At 37.6% G+C, this 16041-nt stretch overlaps 3 protein-coding genes and 1 pseudogene across 3 annotated transcripts; 2 read left to right on the forward strand and 2 right to left on the reverse strand.

Moving 5' to 3' along the window:
* The first annotated feature begins 376 nt into the window (after positions 1 to 376).
* Positions 377 to 1315, forward strand: LOC103286572 (olfactory receptor 13D1-like). The gene has a single exon (XM_008142128.2). The coding sequence runs from the start codon at positions 377 to 379 to the stop codon at positions 1313 to 1315; it is 939 nt and encodes a 312-aa protein (XP_008140350.1).
* Positions 1316 to 2504: 1189 nt separating this feature from the next.
* LOC103286571 (SWI/SNF-related matrix-associated actin-dependent regulator of chromatin subfamily E member 1-like) lies at positions 2505 to 3747 on the forward strand (annotated as a pseudogene).
* A 2051-nt stretch (positions 3748 to 5798) lies between these two features.
* On the reverse strand, positions 5799 to 6758 carry LOC103286570 (olfactory receptor 13F1). The gene has a single exon (XM_008142127.3). The coding sequence runs from the start codon at positions 6756 to 6758 to the stop codon at positions 5799 to 5801; it is 960 nt and encodes a 319-aa protein (XP_008140349.2).
* Positions 6759 to 13482: 6724 nt separating this feature from the next.
* On the reverse strand, positions 13483 to 14820 carry LOC103286374 (olfactory receptor 13C9). Its single transcript, XM_008141838.3, has one exon. It carries the CDS (start codon positions 14818 to 14820, stop codon positions 13864 to 13866), a length of 957 nt encoding a protein of 318 aa, XP_008140060.2. The 3' UTR covers positions 13483 to 13863.
* Between the last annotated feature and the right edge of the window lie 1221 nt (positions 14821 to 16041).

The raw sequence follows: 16041 nt of genomic DNA on the forward strand, positions 1-16041 counted from the left end.
AGCATGCTCTTTCCCAAATACTCATATTCAAAATGGGGCCTGTGGGTCCACTGAATCAGAGATTACAGATGTTTATTCAAAATTCAACTAGTTCTTCCCTACCTCATAACTTGTGCATTACACTCTCAGGAATAGACTCCAGAAACCTGTATTTTTCATAAGCTATCCATGTAATTATTTCATGTCTTCAATCCCTTGCCTTATAAGCTAGAAGAGGAACTGGAAAAGCTAAACTCACAGCTGTTACCACTATTCCAGCTAGTGCTGATACTTGTTGCCCCTCCTACAATGATCTCTTCCTTCATATGTTAATACAGTAGACTCATTAGATTAACTTGTAGTTTTCTCTAGATTACTCCAGGTATAAAATAGTGAAATGGAATTGACCAATTGGACAGAGATCGAGTTCATTCTGCAGGGACTTTCTGAGTACCCAAGAGCTGAAAAACTCCTTTTTGTGACTTGCTTGGTGATGTACCTGGTGATCCTCCTGGGGAACGGCACCTTGGTCCTCCTAACACTCCTGGATTCCCGCCTCCACACGCCCATGTACTTCTTCCTTGCTAATCTCTCTTTCCTAGACATTTGGTATACATCCTCCTTTATCCCCTCAATGTTGATACACTTCCTATCAAAGAAAAAAACCATCTCCTTCACTAGATGTGTTGTGCAGATGTCTGTCTCCTATAGTATGGGGTCCACAGAGTGTGTGCTCCTAGCAGTAATGGCATACGATCGGTTTGTGGCCATTTGCAACCCTCTGAGATACACCATCATCATGAGCAAGGCTCTTTGTATTCAGATGGCTGCTCTCGCCTGGGGATTGGGCTTTTTCAACTCACTGACAGAAACTATTCTTGCAATACGGTTGCCCTTTTGTGGAAAAAATGTCATTAATCATTTTGCTTGTGAAATATTGGCCTTTGTTAAGCTGGCTTGCACAGATATTTCCTTGAATGAGATCGCTATAATGTTGGGTAATGTAATATTTTTGTTTACTCCGTTACTGTTGATTTGTATCTCCTACATTTTCATCCTTTCTACTGTACTAAGAATCAATTCAGCAGAAGGAAGAAAAAAGGCCTTTTCCACCTGCTCAGCCCACATAACAGTGGTGACTGTGTTTTATGGGACAATCCTTTTCATGTATATGAAGCCAAAGTCCAAAGATTCTGCTTTTAACAAATTAATTGCCCTGTTCTATGGAGTAGTAACACCCATGCTCAATCCTATCATCTACAGCCTGAGAAATACAGAGGTGCATGGAGCTCTGAGAAAATTGGTGAGTAGACACTGGTTCTGGAGGAAAGGATGAGAAACTCACATCTTTGAATTCATGCACAAAACAAGCTTATAGATTGGAGGCAAAGGTTTTTAATACAAATGCAACAAAAGAAATAAAAGTTATATGTAGAGTCACAGAATTTGGAAATAAATTTCAAAATAATAATCTACCTTCATCTTTTTATGAAAATGTTGGAAATAAATTGCAAAATAATAATCTACCTTCATCTTTTTATGAAAATGACAAAAATGTAGGGACAACTGGTCTAAGAAGTAAGATTAAACTTTTTAAAATAAGGAAAAAATGAACTTGAGCTTTTCCAAGAAAATCCAGTACATATGTCTACTTAACAAGTAAAACACATATTTTTCATTCCCCTTTTTGAAAGAACTATTTGAGTTCATTTTTTTTCTGTTTGTAATTGGTTCCTGGTTTTGAATTTAGTTTCTCACTTGATTGTCACAAACAACCTCATGATACAGGCATTGCTGTATCCATCTTCCAAATGAAGTAACCAAAGCACAGAGAGGTCAAAATCAGTTTTCCAAGGTCACACTTCAAGGAAGTAAAAAAGTCGGCATTCAATCCTGAGTACTTTGGTTGTAAAGTCCATGGTTTTCCATAATACCATATCACTACCCCTGCTGCAGTAGTTACTAGATTGACAGGCATTAATATGTAAATGAGAAAGAGATTTTTTTCTACAATTTTTTACTTTGTTAGCAGGAATATGTAGATAATTAGAATAATATGCTTTGTGATTTTAATTGAGAATCAGGTTATCATATATCTTATTTTATTATACTAATGAGGATTCAGTGGAAAGGAGGATACACAGGATTTTTTAAATTAATATCCATTCCCATTTGAACATTGCTCTTTGTTCACAAACCTTTTTATTTGTCATGATAACCCTATTACTTCTTCAATTCAGAGGTAGTCTATGCATTAACATTAAAAGGCATTTTTTAATATGGAATATACCATTAACCTTGACTCCAATATCACTTTTTCACTGTATTTTAAAAGTAATGCTAACCCCATCTTGCTATTTAATGTATTAAAATAAAAATTATGAAATATAAAAAATCTAGTCATAAGATGGTCTTCTTGACATTTTAGAAGATTGAGTTCGCAGTTCCTTAAGAATGAATCTGAGACACCGTGGGCAGAAAAGGTGCCTGCAGCTCCAGCCTCACTTCCCTTTGTCAAACCCACCCCAGCTCCTGCAACACAAATGCCCAGCACACCATGGTTTGTGGGATACAATCCATACAGTCATCTCGCCTACAACAACTACAGGCTGGGAGGGAACCTGGGCACCAACAGCCACGTGGCATCTTCTGGCATTACAATTCCAAAACCCCCAAGCCACCAGATAAGCCGCTGATGCCCTACATGAGGTATAGCAGAAAGGTCTGGGACCAAGCAAAGGCTTCCAGCCCTCACCTAAAGCTGTGGGAGATTGGCAAGATTATTGGTAGCATGTGGTGAGATCTCATTGGTGAAGAAAAACAAGAACATTTGAAAGGAATATGAAGCAGAAAAGATAGAATACAATGAATCTATGAAGGCCGACCATGATTCCCCCGTATATCTTGCTTACACAAGTACAAAAAGTCATGCAGAAGCCTCTTTAGAGGAAGAAAGGCGACAGAGGCCATCTCACATGGAGAAAGGAGAACCTTACATGAGCACTCAGCCTGCTAAAGACTGGATGATTATGATGATGTCTTTTCAATGAAGCATACAGCCACCGCTCGTTTCCAGAGAAACCACAACCTCATCAGTGAAATCCTTAGTGAAAGTGTGGTGCCAGATGTTCGGTTGGTTGTCACAACAGCTAGAATGCAGGTCCTCAAACAACAGGCCCAGTCCTTAATGGTTCACCAGCGAAAACTAGAAGCTGAACTTCTTCAAATAGAGGAGCAACACCAGGAAAAGGAAATTCCAGGAGAGCACAGATTCATTTAACAATGAACTTAAAACGTTGTGTGGTTTAAAAATAGAAGTGGATATAGAAAGAAAAAAAAAACTGCAGCTGAAATTGCACAGGCAGAGGAACAGGCTCGCAAAAAGGCAGAAGGAAAGGGAGAAGGGGGCAGCAGAGCAAGCTGAACACAGGTAGAGCAGTATTGTTCCAGAGGAAGAACAAGCAGCTAATAAGACCGAAGAAAAGAAAGAAGACGAGAACATTCCAATGGATATAAAGGAGACACATCTTGAAGAAACGACAGAAAGTCAGCAGACTGGTGAAGAAGGCATGTCTACTCCTGAGGACAAGGAGAGTGGACGGGAGGGGGGTGGGCAGTATGACCGAGGAAGGAACCAGTGATAGTAACACTAGATTGGAGAACAACTGTGCAACAGTGGAGGAGCCACCACCAGATCCAATACCAGAAGATGAGAGAAAAGAACAAATGTTGCCTTGTTTTATGTATTCTAAATCCTTTTGTAAATGAAAAATTGTTTTTTTTTTTTAGTTTAAGAAAAAATACTAGTCATAGGCAATAGAAGAATGAGAGATCCGTAGCAATCTAGTGTGTGTGCTACTGAAGATGATTCAAATCAGGCAGAGCAAACCACAAGACTAATGCCTGTGATCCTGTCAGAAGCCTTAAGAGGTCTTCACAAGTGAAGGCATCCTCATACGCTCATAGATATTTGGTGAAGTCAGTTTCAGAAAAGTACCCACTTGGAGATAGTAAACCCAAGGCCAAATAACAGAGAACATTATAAGGGATGCAAGCCTTATTTAGGAAGGCTCCTGATAGAAACAGAGGTTTGTGAGTTCCATAGACCATATTCACCCTGCCCTTATGCAGGCAGTAAGGTGAAATCTCTGAGGTAGAATAAGTGATTATGACGAGATGGAATTAATAAGCTTTAAGTCTTATCACTGTGTTTGCTGTTGCTTACATTCAGTGCCACTCTCCTTTCTGTTAGCTCCACTCTCTCACCCGTCTATTAAGGATTATCACTGAATGACGACTGGTCAGTCCACTGACCCCAATCTATCTACCAGTCTTGCAGTTGTCACCCTTTAGACAGACTAGATAAACCTTTGATATGATTTTCTCACATGCCGTAAAGTTAATCCCAGAACATCTCCCTCCCGTCCTTTTCTTCTACACCAATGGGCAGCCCTCAACCTGGATCTAAACCATCACAACAATCCTACTGACTCTGGTGACAACTCCATGATAAATAGCAAATAAGTTTCGCACATTAACCTTGCATTTAGTTATCTGGTCCAGAGGGGATCTACGATACTATGAAAGCTGCTGGGTGTACATTTTTTAAAGTCCTCGAATATTGTGGTATATACAATAAGATATATTCATATGTTTCAATAGTTTACACCAATTTAGTGGGGTTGGGGTATTGTAAATTCTCTAATATAGATACCATGTCTTTTCTAAGTACTAATGGGTTTATTTATACCTGTGGATTTAAGGAACCAGGTGTCAGGAAAAAGCACAAAAGTGCTAGTAGTTTCATTGAAATACCCTGTGGCTTCTCGGAATTCACAAAATAATGTCAGCACTCTAAGACCAACATAACACTAAACTCTCTATTTTTCTTCCAGACTGGCACTCCTCTACCCCACTTCAAGATACATTTGTGCATTCCTTTTACATTTGTACACAGACATTCACATCACACACATACTTGTCTGCATGAACAAACATACTTATACATGTAAAACACAGCCACGCATTTATAGAATATTAAATTATTTCCATTAAATTTAGCTATGCTGAAAAATAGGTTGTATTCGTTTGCTAACTGCCATAACAAAATACCAGAGATTTGGTGTCTTAAACAACAAATTTATTTGCTCATAGTTCTGGAGGCTAGAAGTCCAAGTAGGGTGTTGGCAGGTTTTTATTTCTTCTGAGGTCTCTCCTTGGCTTGCAGATAGCCACCTTCTCCTATGCCCTTTCCTCTGTGTGTGAGCACCCCTGGTGTATCAATGTGTGCCTAAATGTCTTCTTCTTACAACAACACAACTCAGGTTGTAGGAGGGCCAAAACTAACAGCCTCATCTTAACTTAATCACCTCTCTAAAGAGCATATCTCCAAATGCAGATACATTTTGTGGTACTTGGAAGTTAGAGCTTCAACATGAGAGTTTTAGAGGAAAACAATTCAGCCTAAAATAGAGGTTAATCATAAATTAGCTTTTAAAATCTATAAGAGTTATTATATTTGTATGTTACATGTACATAATTTTGAATACTCAGTATAAAAACTTTTAATGTTTATTTCAAAGTTATATTTATACTCTATAACCCAGAACAAAAACTGAAAATTTTCATCATAAGACTTATTTGTATAAGATTTCAGATATGTTTACTTAAAATATATCTATATTATCTTAGAGTCTCAGTGGTTAGTCAAGAAAGAGACTTAGGAAATCACATATCTCATTTAAAATGAGAGCCTGGCCCAATTATCCCAATGTTCTGGTGTGTACTGACCACTAAATATCCCTTAATGTTTATCAATATTATTTGTTACTATGGATTGAAAGAGCACAAAGAGAGTTCCTAATTACCAATTTTCTCACAGCCGCTTTTACCTCTTTGTTTCGTAAACTATAAATGATAGGATTCAACATGGGAGTTAATCCAGCATATACCAACGCCATAAATTTATCGATTTCTTGTGAATCTACACCTGAGGGCTTCAGGTACATGGAGAGAGCTGTCCCGTAGAACAAAACCACCACAGTTAGGTGGGCTGCACATGTTGAAAAAGCTTTGCTTCGACCATCCACTGAGGTGATTCTTAGGATGTTGGAGAGAATAAACGCATAAGAGATACAAATGAGAAGCATCGGCATAGGAAGAAGAAGTACACTGATCACCAGCATGATTAACTGCACTTTGGAAGTGTCCCCACAAACCAGTTTCAGGACAGCCAGAATTTCACAAGTGAAATGATCGATGATGTTCTTTGCACAGAGAGACTGATGCAGCACAGACACAGTTTCCACCAGGGAGGTGAGGCAGCCTGCCACCCAGGAGCCAGCTGCAATCTGCACACAGACCCTCTTGTTCATGACGATGGGGTATCTCAAGGGGTTGCAGATGGCCACATAGCGGTCATAGGCCATCATGGAGAGGAGCACACACTCAGTGGAGCCCATGGCAAGAGAGACATACATCTGAGCGGCACATCCTGAGAAGGAGATGGTGTTCTTCCCTGAAACAAAGTTTGCCAGCATTGGAGCAAGAGCAGAAGAAGTGTACCAGATGTCCAGAAAGGAGAGGTTGCTGAGGAAGAAGTACATGGGGGTGTGGAGGCAGGAATCCAGGATGGTGACGGAGATCAGAACAATATTACCCAACAAAGTGACCAGGTACATCAGCAAACACAGCACAATTATGATGATTTCAACTTTGGGGTAGTGAGTAAATCCCAGAAAAATAAAATTTGAAATGACTGTTAAGTTTGTCTTGACCATTTTATTCCTTCTTGTTCATCTGTCATAGTGAATAAAAGTATACATTGTATATACTTAAAATTTTAAACTCTACCAACTTTTAAGGGGTTTTTGATAGGGGTACTTTAAGAGAATCATGATCCTGGCAATACCTATTTATTTATTCATTCATTCAACATGTACTGCACACACTATAAGTCACTGAAGATCTAAAGCTACTCCCAGGCAACTCACAATAAAATATAAAACACACTCAAGTAAATAAACAGTTATAATGAAATGACATAAATATGCCCCAGGGTACCAGGCAAACATGAAGTAAGAATCATAATTCTATGTTGGGAGTGCTCAGTGAGACAGTTTGAGAATTAGTTTAATAAGGTATATTGGACCTACTCAAGATAAGGACCAGGGGAGATTTCTAGGCAAATAAAAATATTTTATAAAAGATGCAACAAGAAAATATTTGGTTGCATTTCATAAAGCTGCAAATTGTGTAATATATTGGATGGATATGCTACACACTACAGAATATAAATAGAAGATAGACAAGTAAGTGTTCACTCACTGTAATACTAACTGATTTCTCTCTTCAAGAAGGCATTTTTGTGTGTGGAATAATCATAAACCTGTACTTTCTTAGAAAGAAAATAATTTTACCCAACAAGTATTTTATAATGCAAATCAAATTACTTACAATATATTTCACAATCCATCACATATGGCAACACGCTTAAAAACTACTTTCCTACAAGATAGAGTTCAAATGAAAACAAACACAAACACACAAGCCTCACATGCTCATCATTGCCTACTTCTCCAACCTCATCTCCCAATACTCCACCTCCTTACTCTGGTCTGAGGCAACAACCAGCTTACCATGCCATTTTATATTTTTATGGCTTTAATTTGCAGTTTGTTCACCTAGAGTGTCCTTCTTTCCCAACTCCAATCTTGTCTTTCTCGAATATTTTATCCAGTCATTAAAAATATGTCATTGTCTCAAGTACACTTTATTCTTTGTACATACTTATGTGTCACACTGAACCACAATCATATGTGCACAACCACTGGACTGTCAGTTTCTCAAGAGCTTGTTCTCCACAAAACTAGCAAGTAACTCACAGTTAAGATTTTTAATGATACAACGCTACCTTGAACTTGGTAAGTTTTGAATACGTGTTAAAATAAGTGGACACTCAGCATCCTCACCATCCTGACTGTGAATGGACACTCAGCACCCCCACAGAACATTTTCGCTATAGTTCTATGTCAACATAAAAGCCTGAAGACTTCTTAACTTGTAATTTACTTTTGCAATAAATTATGTGCAACATTCAAAAAAGCTAGTTTCCTTAAGAAATAAAGATGAGCTCTTATCTTTAAATATTTGATGTACAGTGTGTATATATAGGGTCGGGAGGTAAAAAAAAATAACCACTTGTACTCGCAGAAGTAGAAATGTTTTCCAAACAATCATTTTCTGCAATGGAGCACCATCTTCAGAGTGTGAGATCTGGGCTCTCAGTCCAACCATGCTACTTACTGGTATGCAAAATTAGGCAAATCGCTTGATTTCTTTGAAACCTGGTTTTCTTTTCTTTCTTTCTTTTCTTTTTTTTTTTTTAAGACAGACCCACTGGATCATTTCCCCAGTGGATCTTGTCATGATGCTTTTTTAAATTTATTTTTTATTTTATTGATTTCAGAGAGGAATGGGAAAGGGAGAGAGAGATAGAAACATTAATAATGAGAGAGAATCATTGACTGGCTGCCTCCTGCACGCCCCACACTGGAGATCAAGCTTGCAACCCGGGCCTGTGCCCTGACAGGGAATCAAACCATGACCTCCTGGTTCCTAGGCAGATGGTCAACCACTGAGCAACAAAGGTTGGGTGAAACTTGGTTTTCTAATCTGTACAAGAAGGATAATCATTCCTCCCTTGTTCACAAATCAGAGATCTAGATGAACTTCTTTTATATTCTCCCTCCACCACCCCTCCAATTCCATGGCTTCTCTAAAATTTCCAACAATCACAAGGGTCTATGATTTCATGGCTTCCCTGGCCTGCAGAACCATAATTGCCTCTATGCTGCTCCAGTGCTGGCCCACACTGACTCAGATAAAATAACTCTGCACCTCTTCATAACCTATTAAAATTTCAACCAACAATCCATAGGTGAATATGAACACTCTACTGATTCACCGGGAAGGTGAATGTTAGACATTTTTGGTCTCTAAAGTCTGTTCTGGGCAGCACACACCCCTACTTCCATTGAGGGTTTCTCTATTGGTCTTTCCCTAGCCAGCATGCGGTCTTCTTGCTCCAGCTCTGGGTCCTGTCTTCCCTCTCCTTTCACTCTCTCCACCACTCTCCTGCTCTCCCTTTCAGAAACAAAACAGTGAAGTCCTCTCGTGCATATTGAGTCCCCACTCCTTCCCTTACCCTTATCTCACATGTTTGCCAGAGTCTAGATCTTTTCTCTTTTTCTAAACATGATTTCTAATTACAGTGCTAAAATAATTAAATGTTTTCCTGCAAACTCCCCCTCGTTAAAATGTCAAAGCCAAAGTAGACTTGGAGAATTTATAATCCAACGCTCTCAATTTTTTTGTTTTTGTTTTTTCCTTTTTATTGAATTTATTGGCATCACATTTTAAAGTTGACAGATGCTTGGAGGGGTTTAATGAAATGTTTAAGATAAATGAGAAAAACTAGGGCATAATAATGCTAAAAATTCTATGCTACAGGGTGGGGCAAAAGTAGGCTTACAGTTGTTCATATGGAAAATAATACAATAATTAATAAAAATAATGTAAGAATAAACTTTGTTTTGTGCACTCACAACTGTAAACCTACTTTTGTCCCACCCTGTATATTCATGACTCATTTCTTCAATTCAATATTTTCCTACTAATTAATACTTCTTTTTAAAGTAAGTATCTCTATTCTGGTTTCATGGCCTACCTGAGACTCATTAACAAATTCTGTAAATACAAGAATACAAAAAGTAGATGGATAATGTCAGTGCCCATTTACCTCAGCACTTGTGATGAGCATCTTCCTTTGGTCAATGTATGCTTCAACATTTAGACTTAGTTATCTTCAGCACAGTCTCTTATGAATCTGATGCAGGGCTCCAAAGAGCAAAAGATTCTTAATGTTTTAAATTACACTAATACTTTACAAAAACTATATTCAAGTCAGCCATGCAGAGGTATTTTTTTTTCAAAATATTGCAGTGAGAAGCAATATGGATACTCATAGTTTGCAAAAATTCAACCCAAAACTTGCCTGATTCACAAAGTCTCAACATATATAGTTCCTATTAATTAAAAATTTAAAAGTAACTTCCTAAGAGAAGTCAGGACATGAAGATTTGTTCTGCCAAAATCACCACCTATAATCTGCTCCAAAAAAAACTTCCAAAGAGTTACCCATGGAACTAATATTACTAATATATCTTGTTGCTCTTAGGGACCTTCCAACTCCCTTAACAATTTAATATTGTGATTCAGAAGCAAAGTTAAGAAACTTTCCAGTTCTCAAGGGTGTGATTCTCCAAGTTCAGGACCAAAATAAATTGGGCAACTTTAAAAAATTATTTTAAGTCATTTGGCCCAGTAAAAGACCTGGTTCTTGAGCAGCATTTGAGTAAGCAGAACTGGAAGAGACTATTTGCCTATTCCATTCATTCTATAGATTGCCCTTGAATTATACAGCAAACATTGCAATTAATAGAACTATAGAAATGCCTTCCCATGTGGCCTCTGAGCTTGTAAAGTGACCCATTTATTTTCAGAAATCTCTCCAAATATCTGTTACCTGAGTAATAGAAGACAGACATTCTTACTGAGCTTTAAAAGTGAAGAGAGAGCGTTGATCAATCAGATAAGTTATTACTATCAAATGCTCCATGAATAAACTAAGTTCCTAATGCAATGTTTGTGATTCTTTATAAAGATTATTTAATAATACCTGATGGTGCAATTCATTAGAATGAGTATTGGACTTAAAGTAAAAGAGTTATGGATTGAGTCCTGGCCTGTGTGGCTCAGTTTGTTGGAGCATCATCCCGTGCATGGAAAGTCTTGAGTTTGATTCCCGGTCAGGGCACATACCTAGGTTTCAGTTTTGATCCCCAGTTCATGTGCATACAGTAGGCAAACAATCAAAGAATATCTCTCATATCAATGTCTTTCTATCTCTGTCTCTCTCTCATCCTCCCTCTCTAAAATCAATAAATGTTTTTAAAGTTATGGATTGAACCTTAGCTCAACTACAATTAGCTAAGTGATCTTATACAGTTGTGGTACATTAATTGCATTAATGACCCTGGTTATTTGCTTCTTCCTAGGTCCACCTAGTCTGATTTTGGCCCTAGGCACTTGACCTGGTTTGGTCATATAATGCAAGTAGAAACTTGTAAAGCACTTGCACAATTAAGTTAGCCCTCTCCCTTCCATCTTTGCTATTGTCATGAGAATATGTCCAAGTTAGCCAGCTGGAGGAATTGGGTCACCTTAGGTGAGCCAGCTGTCAGTCAATCCTCAACAAATTAGTGAGTCCCAAAACAAGCCAACACACAGCTGATTTGAGATACAAAGATAATCTAGCAAAGATCACCTGGCTCTAACCCAGATAAACTATTATCTCATAGAATTTAATAAATGTTTATTTTGGTATGCCACTAAAATTTTATGATTATTATGTTGCATCATTGTATCAATGTAACATTGACATAACAATAGATACTTACATTACCTATCCAACATTGACTCACTTGGACCTTTACCCTTCTTAAAAGAATCACAATTTTATTCATTTTTCTATCCTATTTTCTATCCATAGAATGCCCTAATTAGTTCAAGTCCCCTACCTTTCTAGAAGCCTTACATTTTTTACCTTTGGTAAAGACATATACAATCCATCTGGAATTAACTTTTGTATGTGGTATGAGACAAAAGTCAAGATTTATTTTTTACTGTATGAATACTATTTGCCTCAACATGATGTATTGAAAAGAGTCCTTCACCACTGCACTACAGTGTTACTTTTCACATAAATTAATTGACCATTTTTCTATGGTTCTGTTTTGGGCCTCTTGTTCTGTTCTTATGATCTATTTTTTATTGACTTTATTAGGGTGACATTAGTTAATATAATTATATAGGTTTCAGGTATACAATTCTACATCATTTGTATACTGAGTGGCCAGATTATTATGATCTCTGAACACATAATAATCTGGCCAATCAGTGTGTGTGTGTATGTGTGTGTGTGTGTGTGTGTGTGTATTAGAGGCCTGGTGCATGAATTCATGCATGGGTGGGGTCCAGCCAGCCTGGCCAGGGGAAGGGGACATGGGCGGTTGGCCAGCCTGCCTACTGGCCAAACTCCTGGTTCAGGGGACAATTTGCATATTAGCCTTTTATTATATAGGATATACAATGAGTGGCCAGATTATTATGCGTTCAGAGATCATAATAATCTGGCCACTCAGTGAATACTGTATTGTGTGTTTACTGCCCCAAGTCAAGTCCCCTTCAATCATCTTTACTCTCTCCTATTTTCCCCCAATGCCCCTTCCCTCAGGCAAGCACCATACTATTGTCTGTGTCCATGAGTCTTTTTTTTTTTTTTTTTTTTGCTTAAACCTTTCACCCTTCTCACCCAGCTCCCAGCTCCCTCCCCTCTGTCTCCATTTGATTACTTTATATCAGGGGTCCTCAAACTTTTTAAACAGGGGGCCAGTTCACTGTCCCTCAGACCGTTGGAGGGCCGGACTATAGTTTAAAAAAAACTATGAACAAATTCCTATGCACACTGCACATATCTTATTTTGAAGTAAAAAAACAAAACAGCAAAAACACCCACATGTGGCCCGTGGGCCATAGTTTGAGGACGCCTGCTTTATATTGTTCATTAAATCCCATATAGTGAAATCATGTGGCACTTGCCTTTCTCTGACTAGCTTATTTCAATTAGCGTAATACTTTCCAGGCCCAGCCATGCTTTTGCAAAAGGTAAGATTTCCTTCTTTTTTTATGGCTGAATCATATTCCATTATGCTTGGATACATGAAACAGATTGACAAATATTAAAAGGAAGGGAGGTGGGGGAGAGGACTGGATAAAAGAAGGTAAAGAGATTAGCTAAAGAACATATATGCATAGCCATGGACACAGACAAAGTATGGTAAAGGCTTGGGAGTGGAGGCTGGGTACAGGCGGGCAAAGGGTTGGTAAAGGGGGGATATCTGTAATCATGTTAACAATAAAAAAAATCAAACGTAAAAACCATCTTAAAGGTAAATCTAATAACAAGGTAGGTTAATAACAAATTCCTCTTGGATTAGCAACATACTTCATGGATAAAGAGCCACTGAGACAGAGGAAAATTGTAGCTCTATATTAACAGTGAATATTTGACTCAGACATTATTTACATTTAATTTTCAAACAGCTTTAAAAATCAGTTATTTGGTCCCAAGTCCAAAGAAGTTAGATCCCACGATCAGAAGGTCTTTGGAAAGAAGACTATCACAAATATATTGAAAGCAGAAAAGAATAATAATGTAATGCTTCATAGTTAAAAATGAACAAAAAGTTATAAAAATACGAGTATTTTAGAACCAAAACATTTAATAGATTACAGCTACCTAGACAGAAGACAATCACCATTACATATCTGAATAAATTATTTCAGTAACTACAGTATGAAATTTTCTAATTTTAGCTGAGTTTTAAATATCTGAAACCAGGTTTCATTCTTTGTTGTAAAGAAAATAAGGAAGTATGAAACTGACTTTGGAAATAATTGTATCAAAAATATTTTAAGGTTTTAACACTTAGTATAACATTTTTTGCCTAGAACTTTCTCTTCCTATTACACTATCCCTCTACTAGCCCTCACAATCAAGCTCATCATTAACAACAACCAACTATAATCACTGACTCCACTGCCAAAACACTGAGGTTTACTTGCTTTCATTATGCACCACACCAAGAAAGACTATTTTAAAGCTTGCAAGCATTGAGAGATAAATTTGGCACAGTAGCAAGAACCTATCTTTTTGACTCCTTGATTTCCTCGTTGTGATTATAAAAATTACCTGTTTCCCATTTACTTGTTAAAAATTTTTCTTCTAAGTAGATGTTTTACTGCCTCCTTCACATCTTTGTTTCTGAGACTATAGATTAAAGGATTCATCATGGGAGTCATCACTCCATAAAACAGGGATATAAGTTTGTCAGTAGCATCCAAGTCATGTGAATTGAGTGTCTCTTTAGACTTGGGCTTCATGTACATGAAGAGAATGGTTCCATAGAATATTATCACCACAGTCAGGTGGGCTGAGCAAGTAGAGAAGGCTCTGCTTCTCCCGTCAGAAGGGTGGATCTTGAGGATGCTGGAGATGATTAGTGAGTAAGAGATGACAATCAGGAGCAGGGGCATCAATGTGAACAATGTCGTGGCCACAAGCATGATGAACTCATTGTCTGAGATGTCAGCACAGGCCATCTTCATGACAGCCAGAATTTCACAGGAGAAATGATTGATGACATTATTCCTACAAAATGTCAATTGTACCACAAGTGTGGTTTGTACTGCAGAGTTGATAACCCCTGCAAACCAGGACCCAGCTGCCATGGGCACATAGGATATCTTACCCATGACAACAGGATATCTCAGAGGGTTGCAGATAGCCACATAGCGGTCAAAAGCCATCATGCCCAAGAGCACACACTCTGTTGTCCCCATGGCCAAGCCAAGGAACATCTGCACCGCACAGCCAGGAAAGGAGATGGTCTTTCTTTCTGAGAGGAAGTTCACCAGTGTGGAAGGAATGGAGGTGGTAGTGTAGCAGATGTCCAAGAAGGAGAGGTTCCCCAGGAAGAAGTACATAGGGGTGTGAAGGTGGGAGTCCAAGATGCTAATTAAAATAAGGGTGCCATTGCCCAGAAGGATGACCACATACATTATTAAGATTAGCACAAAAAAAAGTCGCTCAAGCCTTGGGTAACCAGAAAGCCCCTTTAAAAAGAATTCCACCAGAATGGTTTGGTTTTCCCATTCCATTTCACTTTTTCTCTTTTACCTGTAAAAATTCAAATATTTTTAAAAATAATTATTTACTATGGTAACTCCAAGTTCACCTATGCATAAATATAAAAGTCTTCCATGAGCCCAATAAGAAGGAAGAAAGAAATCAGGGAAGGAAAGAAGAGAAAAAAGTAAAGGGAGTGAAGAAATAAACAATTTAGAAAGAGAAATATGAGGGGGAAGCTATTGTATCAATTACTCTTTCTGTTCCAGCAACTTCATACATTTCCTCATTTAAACGCCACAAATATTATCATTTTAAAGATAAGAAATGTATTTAAGCTAAACAAGAGAGTTTATTTTAGCCTGCAGTCATATATTTAAAATTAACATAGAGCAAAGACCAGACTCAAGCTCAAGCTTGCTTGTCTTCCATAATTTATTTGGTATTTTAATGAGCTATAAAAGCAATATGGAATGCATTATATCAGAGATTGGGTTAACTTGGAAAGGCAATCTAGGTCCTGGGTCAGGGAAACTCAACAGTAACCCACTGCATAATAAAACACTAAAATAAGTGTATCAATCTAATGGGAGAATGGTTAGCAATAAACCCAAGCAATGTTTATTGACTGCCTGATTGCCCAAAAAACAGGTGCAATTTATGTAAAGCCCAATAATACGAAGTCTTTTTGTTACAACGTAAATATACTGTTGTGGTGAGATATAATTTTTAAATTTGTATTTTCTAAATAATTAGACAATAAAATTGATTTTTGACTATTTCAGTATTCAGTTCTATGAATTTTAAAACATGTATAGATTCATGTAATTATTACTACAATCAGGACATGAAACTCTCCAATCACCATAAAATCTCCATTGTGCTCTCCCTTAATAGCCATCGTTCCATCCACTCATAAATCCTGGAAAAAACTAATATTTTTCTATCGCTACAGTTTTACCTTTTCCAGAATACCATATAAATTGGAAATATGTGACACACAGGTGTCTGGCTTCTCTCACTTAGCATAAAGCCTCTGAGATTCATCCAAGTTGCTATTGCTGAATAGTATTCCACTATATGGATGTACTATAGTTTATCTATTTACCTGTTGAAAGACATTTGGGTTGTTTCCAATTTGGGGGAATTATGAATAGAGCTGCTATCAATATTCATGCCCAGATTTTTGTGTGAACAATTTTCATTTTTCTAGGGCAAATATCCATGAGCAACATAGTGGATGATATGAGATA

This window comes from Eptesicus fuscus, chromosome 15, assembly GCF_027574615.1.
Source record: "Eptesicus fuscus isolate TK198812 chromosome 15, DD_ASM_mEF_20220401, whole genome shotgun sequence".
In the NCBI taxonomy this organism is placed as follows: Eukaryota; Metazoa; Chordata; class Mammalia; order Chiroptera; family Vespertilionidae; genus Eptesicus; species Eptesicus fuscus.